The sequence below is a fragment of the Lactuca virosa genome, chromosome 2 (genome assembly GCF_052849685.1).
Source record: "Lactuca virosa cultivar CGN04683 chromosome 2, Lactuca_virosa_CGN04683_v6, whole genome shotgun sequence".
Classification (NCBI taxonomy): Eukaryota; Viridiplantae; Streptophyta; class Magnoliopsida; order Asterales; family Asteraceae; genus Lactuca; species Lactuca virosa.
This window is the reverse complement of record NC_136427.1, coordinates 19,864,408-19,871,762: the sequence shown is the minus strand read 5'-3', so window position 1 is coordinate 19,871,762 and position 7,355 is coordinate 19,864,408. Positions and strand designations below refer to the sequence as shown.

The 7,355-nt window shown below is 33.1% G+C and overlaps 2 protein-coding genes across 2 annotated transcripts; one reads left to right on the top strand and one right to left on the bottom strand.

Moving 5' to 3' along the window:
• LOC145158944 (putative disease resistance protein RGA3) lies at window positions 1-2,368 on the top strand. The gene has a single exon (XM_079077807.1). The coding sequence runs from the start codon at window positions 36-38 to the stop codon at window positions 2,310-2,312; it is 2,277 nt and encodes a 758-aa protein (XP_078933933.1). The 5' UTR covers window positions 1-35; the 3' UTR covers window positions 2,313-2,368.
• Window positions 2,369-2,463: 95 nt separating this feature from the next.
• Window positions 2,464-5,756, bottom strand: LOC145158945 (uncharacterized). The gene is made up of 9 exons (XM_079077808.1): window positions 5,612-5,756; window positions 4,459-4,581; window positions 4,239-4,319; window positions 4,079-4,167; window positions 3,905-3,979; window positions 3,719-3,780; window positions 3,480-3,554; window positions 3,069-3,266; window positions 2,464-2,944 (listed from the first exon to the last, which is right to left on the bottom strand). The coding sequence occupies exons 2-9, from the start codon at window positions 4,579-4,581 to the stop codon at window positions 2,847-2,849; spliced, it is 801 nt and encodes a 266-aa protein (XP_078933934.1). The 5' UTR covers window positions 5,612-5,756; the 3' UTR covers window positions 2,464-2,846.
• Between the last annotated feature and the right edge of the window lie 1,599 nt (window positions 5,757-7,355).

Here is a 7,355-nt window from a genome sequence, read left to right as displayed (position 1 = left end):
TGTTTGGGCCCATTCTCTTATCACCATTCATATCCATGACTTTATGGGAGGCTATCGAATTGCATTATTGGTCTCACTCACATCAAATTCCTCTCTTGTTCTCAACAGTAAAAATGGCTGAAGCTTTAGTTATGGCCGCCGAAGGTATACTAACAAAGGTGGTGTTAGTAGCTGCCAACGAGATCTCCCTTGCTTTGGGTTACAAAAAGAAGTTGGACACCCTTCACCAAACCGTAGACCTAATTTGTGCCAAGTTGCGCGATGCTGAGAGACAAAAAGGAACAGAGGCTGTGATTGTATGGCTGAAACACCTAAAACAAGTAGTTGGTGAAGCTGATGATGTGTTGGATGAGGTTCATTACGAAATGTTGAGAAGTGAGATAAAGAAAACAGATCGAATCGCAAGAAAGGTACTGTCCCTCCCAAGCTTGAAAAAGCTTTCATTTCGTAGAGAAATTAGTCATAAAATCGAAAACATCAGCAAGAAGTTGTTACAGATCAATAAGCAAGCAAACCTTCTAGGGCTACAAAACGAACAGTTTACCTATGTTCCAGATACTCTCTATCGGGAGACTGATCCATATTTAGACGAATTCCAAGTTGTTGGGAGGGAGGATGATGAACTACATATCATACAACTTTTAACCCAACCAAGAAAAGAAGAAAGACTCACCATTGTTCCTATTGTTGGAATGGGCGGGATTGGAAAAACAAGTTTGGCTAAGTCAATCTACAATAATACAAAAATCGAGCAGCATTTTGATGTTCGAGCTTGGTTGTGTGTGTCAGTTAAGGTTGTTATCAACACACTTCTTGCAAAGATCCTTGAATCTCTTTCTGGAGAGGAATGTAAGTCACAAACTAGAGTCAATTTGATTACAAATCTTCAAAAGTATTTGGGATCGAAAAGATATTTGCTAGTCCTGGATGATATTTGGGACGAAGAAAGGGCACATTGGGATGATTTTAGGAGTTGTATGTTAAAAGTAAACCCAAAGAGTGGAAGTGGCATTCTTGTCACTACTCGGATTCTTGAAATTGGAACCATGGCTATGTGTGAGGATTCCCGTGTTTTGCAAAGTCTTTCTGATGATCATTGTTGGTCCATCTTTAAAGAAAGAGCTTTTGTGGTAGGACAATCACCATTGCCAGAATTGGAGGAGATAGGACGTGAGATTGTGAAAAAGTGTCATGGTTTCCCATTGCTAGTAAATGTAATAGGAGGCATGCTGCGAAATTATAATAACAAAGAGAAGTGGTTGTCCATCAAAGATAGCAAGGTTTGGGATCTAGAAGCAGCTGGGGATAGAGTTCAAAATAGTTTGAAACTAAGCTTTGATAATTTGCCTAATTATACTGTCAAGCAATGCTTTGCATGTTGTTCCATCTTTCAAAAGGACAAAGTTATAAAAAGGGAAGAATTGATCCAACTTTGGATGGCTTTAGGGTTTGTTAAAGCAGATGAGACAAGAAACAAGGAAATGGAGGACGTGGGAAATGAAATTTTCCAGATTTTGGTAAGCAATTCATTATTCCAAGATGTTAAAAGGGATGAGTATGGTTACATCACTAGTTGCAGTATGCATGATCTTGCTTTATCACTTTCCAAACATGAAAGTTTATGTCTAGTGAGTCCGAAAAGCGATGATATTGTACGTATTCCTCAGGTTAAACATCTCATAGTGAACAAATATAGCGAAGATAATATTCGAATCAACATTTCTTTTAAAAAGTTGATTTCTATGGTCTTCAAAGAGGATACTACAGCTAGAACTTTCCATACATTGTTCTTCAAGGGTGAAGTCGAGAGCACCATTTCATTCCAACATTTGAAGTGCCTACGAATCCTAAAATTCAATGGATGTAAACTAACGAAGATAGACGATTCAATTGGAGAGTTGGTGCATCTCAGATTTCTTGATTTGTCAAATACCCAAATCAACGTTCTTCCAAAATCTCTATGTAAACTTTATCATTTGCAAACTCTGAAGCTCTGTGGTTGCTATCGTCTCAAGGAGTTGCCAAACGACATGAGAAATTTGATAAGCCTACGAGATTTTGAATTTCGAGAAAACATTCCCATTCATAATGTGGGACAATTGACTTCTCTTCGAACACTGCCTTCCTTTGGTGTGCGTAAAGAGAAGGGGCATCAAATTGAAGAGCTCGGGCGTTTGAAACACCTTAGTGGAAAGCTTTGTATTTTCAATCTAGAAGAAATTAGCAACAAAGAAGATGCTCTCAGTGCAGATTTATCTAAAAAGAAAAATTTGTACAAGATTTATGCTCTCAGTGCAGATTTATGCCTATGAATATTCTTATTGATGATCAATTTACATTTGAATATAAGAGAAATAGATGCAACTCAGGCTATTAGCAGAAAATAAAGAAAAGATTAAATGCAAAGCTAATTTGTAATAATCAAGTTTACATCAAATTCAAACACTAACACTGGTCTCGAACTACGATGAAATTAAAAAATATATATATAAAAAAAGGAAAAAAAAGGAAAAGCAGAGTTTACATTTTGCTTGGTGAAGTGTAATAAAAGTCTTGTTAAACAAGTATTTTATAAACCTACAAATTCTACAAAAAAAAAAATTACAAATAAAAAATATAAGCTCAAGCTCACTATAAAAATGGCTGGCATGAAGGTTTAAAAAGCTACTAAAAATTTGTCTAAAACTATTACAAACTGAGTGGGTCCTCCTGTCCTAATTAGCTTTAACGAAATCAACAAACAATACAAAACATCATCATCATCATCAGCATCATCATCATCATCATCATCATCATCATCATAATAGATAATAAACCACACCAAAGAAACCAAGCCTTTTATGTTTTTATGCACCTCCAGCTGTCACTGTAGCTGCTGACTGGATCAGCCCATTTGATCTAAACCCACGTCCCCTGCCACGTGGTCCCCTCCCACGTCCACGTCCTTCAATATTTATTCAAAGCTCATTATGTTATAATAAACTTGATTTTTTTTTTTAAAAAAGAAGCTAAAAAAATCTTATATTGTTTTTGTAAATAAATCCTAAGATGTGAGAAATCAGAAGTACCTCTGCCTTGCATGGGTGGTTCTTGATTAAATCCTCCATCATAATGATCATCCACATAAGCAGGGGCATTATTGTAATTTCCCCTTCCACGACCTCTGAAACTTCGTCCTCTTCCTCTACCCCCTCTCCCCCTTGGGAAATCACGGGGCCCATCCCACCCTCCATCATCATACTCCCCCCCTTGTCCATACCCATTCCCTATCATTAATTATATAACAATCATTATTAATTAAAAAAAAATTATAAATTTTAAAAAAAGTTAAAGAAAAATTTAATCCCGATAAAAAGTAGTTAAGTGGCTAAATAGATGAAAGTATGTTGTGTTTTTCTGTATTCAAACATTTGTTGTAAACAATTATAAACCAAAACTAGTTTTTTAATTGATTTTTTTTTTTGGAAATTAGATAATACCAGAAATGCCCCTGGACCTTCCCCTACCCCTTCCCCTTCCACCACGACCCCTCCCCCTTGTAGTTGGTGAGCCCTCTACATAACAAAAAGACTGTCAACATTGGGTTCAAATGATAAATGCAAGAAATACCAATAATGCCCTACTTTTATTTAATTGTGCATTATATACTTTTAAAAAAAAAAAATCTACCTAATTATAACAATAAAAATTACTTTCTATTTGGATGATTTTTTCATACCTCCTTCATACTCAAATTCGGGTCCCACTTTCACCTGATCAGCTGGCAATGGAGGCTGATACCTGACAATTGAATCCACCAATTATAGAGAATTGTACTTTTTAAAATAATTTTTATTAATGACATTATATTTTTTAAAGTAAAATAATACATTACAAGAAACAATTTTTAAAAGCTAAAACTCACCCAATAGATGATGTATTGAGCTCCTTCATAGAGAGAGTTACAGTTATCATTGAAACATGTCTTGTGGTTTCTAGACTGTATGAACATAAAATTTGTATAAAAATATAAATTATAAAACATATTTTTAATTCATAAAATTTTTAAATATTGATTTTTTTAAAAAGATTAACTTACGGGAGTAAGCCTTCCTCTAAAGGTTCCCATGTATCGACTATATCTGTGGATCCAATGGATGTAATTTGATGAAGACCTACAATTCTTCTCTGCAACACAAAGAAGACTTCAGTTTTGTGTATAGCAAAATGACGAAAATGCCCTTGTCATTACAATGTACCTTTATCAATTCCACAATTGTAACAGTTTTGTTTATTGCTCTGCCCATTGCTTTAAACACAATTTCTGATGACCCTTTTTCCTACCAAAGTGTAGAAAGACTCAAATTATTTATGGAAACTGAGTATTCATAGAAATATATATATATATATATATATATATGTATATATATATATATATATATATATATATATATATATATATAATCATATATAATATACCTGAAGCAAACCCATGGCATATGTGATATAGTTACGCATTCTTCCTTGGCTTGTAATTCGGATCTCATTCTCATCAATTGGTTGCTCTGCTCTTGGCTTTTCCACTTTATGATATCGATCCATCTTTAAAAATATATAATTCAAACATAAAATTGAAGGAAAAAAGAAAAGATAGTTGATTATTGGGAGAATGTCACAAAAAAAAAGAAGCAAAACCTGATAACTCAAACCAAAAATGAGCAAAATGGTTCATTGTTTCTTGTATAGTTAGGAACTCTTTATGCATGTAAGATTACACAATGTGTCATCAAAAATAGTAAAAACTCCAATTTTATTAAATAATCGCTCCAAAACACAAAGACATGAAAAAATCAAAACCAAAGTACAAAACCAACAATTCAATTATAAAAAATGGCATTTGGCGCAAAATACATTTGAATTGGAGTCAAATAACTTAGACATAAACGAAAAGGGGCTACCTTTATTGGAAGATTAGGATAAGATCATAAGAAAGTGAGATAGCAGATATAAATTCAAACCACAGAAACAGCAAGTAACTATTGGATATGGGGAAATGTCACCCAAAAGGGAGCCTGATGACTAAAACCAAAACGAAGAAAAAATGGGGACCATGATTTCTTTCTTACAATCGATGGAAAACTTGTACAATTTGGAAACTTTTATGTATGTAAGATTACATGCATCCTCATAAATAGTAAAAACTTCATCATTCAAGTTTATAAGAGTATCACTGAAACAATCACACGGAAACACATTAATGCAAAACAACAAACAGCAATATACATATGAATTGGAGTCAAATAACTTACGTAGAAACAAAAAAGACCCTACCTTTATTGGAAGATAAGGATCAGCCAGTGTAATAACAAAAAGTACAAATTCGAACAACAAACACTAATGTCGCCGAAAAGGGAGTATAAGACTCGAACCAAAAAGGAAAACATAACCACTTATCATTCCTTCAAATCGATAGTAAATTAGTCTGATTATGAACTTTTTATGCATGTAAGATTACAGAGTACATCTTCGACAAAATAGTAAAACCGTCGTAAAATGGGCAAATTAACGCAAAATACTTACGAATTCGAGTGAATAACTTGCAAATAGACATAAAAATTTTCAAAGGTTGTACCTTTATTGGATTGAATAAGATAAGACAGTGAAGGAATAGCCCTCTTCTATGGCTTCAATTTTGTCTGTTTAAGCCCTAAACCGTCTTTGTGTGCGGTTTGGAGTATTTATAGCAGCTGTTTCCAACGCTTGCCCTAAACTCTGATCGAAACCGTTGAACCGGTTGCTTGTTTATTTGTACTTTTTTGTCTTTTTCTATAATGGGCCGGTCTTTTCTGTATTAATGGGCCGGTTTGATGAATGGGGCTTTTTTATCAAGACAATTAATAAAAGACCAAATTAGTCCTGAACCGGATATCACAAGCCGGAACAATTTTCTATTTCCATCGGACCGGAAGCAGTCTTCATCTCACGGGTTGGTCCCTCAACGGTCAGATTTCAGTTAGAAAAAGGTTTTTTTTTTTTTTTTAAAACTCATCATATGAATACCTTATGATTCTCAACCGTTTTTGGGGTGTTATTTGCACCATATAAGGCTGAAAGGAGTCGGCCGCTAAGAACGCTCGCCAGGAGCTCGCTAAGCACGCTACACACCGGCCCCTAGCGCACGCTATGGAGCTCGCTACCGGTGAGTCGCTAGGAGTATAGCGAGAGGAGAGAGAGAATTTGGCTTGCAGTGATTGGTGATCCCATTTCAAATCTTAGCAAATTCATAAAAAAAATCCCTCCGTTCTTGGAAAATGAAAGGTGTCGAAGCTTCAATTTTTGTTGCTAGAACTTGTTGCGTTAAAACTTGCTGCGTTTAAACCCGGTATTGGGTATTGGGGAAGAGAATTGGGGAAGAAGATAAAAAATTTACATATTTGGTCCCCAAAGTTTCGGTAGTTTAGTATTTTCTATCCCATAGTTTAAGCAATTTGGTATTTTTTGTCCAAAAACAGAAACCTTCTTATTTAGTATTATGTTTTAAATTAGTGTAACATTTTTTATTTAAATAATAAGTGTTTGTATTTAAAAAATAGAATTTTTGTAATATTAAATGTTTGTGTATTAAAAAAATATAATTAATTAAATTTGAAAAAGAAAAAAAATGAAATGCTAGGAGTGTTACCACTCCCAAGGAATCATGTTTTCATCTCAAACAAAGAAAAACTCAAGTGCCAACAAAAAAAAAATCTTCAAACCTTCCATCACTACACCTTCCACCTCCAAACACTCAATAATATATATATATATATATATATATATATATATATATATATATATATATATATATATAATATTAAATAAAAAATATTTGTTTATTAAAATAAAGTAATTAAATTAAATTACAAAAAAGTAAATACAAAAAACATATTTATTAAAATATAGTAATTAAATTAAATTAGAAAAAAGAAAATACAAAAAATTGAGTGCTAAGAATGCTATCACTCCTTACAAAATGTTAAATGTGGGTGTTAAAAGGAGAAAAATAATGTGACATTTAAAATGCTTATGTGTCAAGGTGCCAAGTATTTGACCTATGACATTAGTCTACTTTTTGGTTTTATTTTTCTTTATTAATTCATTAATAATTAACTTTTTACTTTTATATTTGATATTTATTTTGACTAATTGGAGTCCGATATTTTATTGAAATCTCCTTTCAGCTAGCGTGCATTTTTTATTCCAACATTTTAATTTTTAGAAAAATTTAGTTTTACACCCTTTTATATAAAGTGTAACATTTATATAAATAAAATTGACTAAAATAAAAAATTTAAATTATAATTAATATTGAATAATATTTTGGAGGATTGATACGC

Excerpts from the sequence above, each read along its gene's own strand:
- LOC145158945 (XM_079077808.1), bottom strand. The coding sequence starts at position 4,581 with ATGGATCGATATCATAAAGTGGAAAAGCCAAGAGCAGAGCAACCAATT. Across the intron at positions 4,168-4,238 it reads CAATTGTGGAATTGATAAAG|AGAAGAATTGTAGGTCTTCA; the intron begins GTACATTGTAAT and ends TTTGTGTTGCAG. Across the intron at positions 3,555-3,718 it reads CGAATTTGAGTATGAAGGAG|AGGGCTCACCAACTACAAGG; the intron begins GTATGAAAAAAT and ends TTTGTTATGTAG.
- LOC145158944 (XM_079077807.1), top strand. The coding sequence starts at position 36 with ATGACTTTATGGGAGGCTATCGAATTGCATTATTGGTCTCACTCACAT.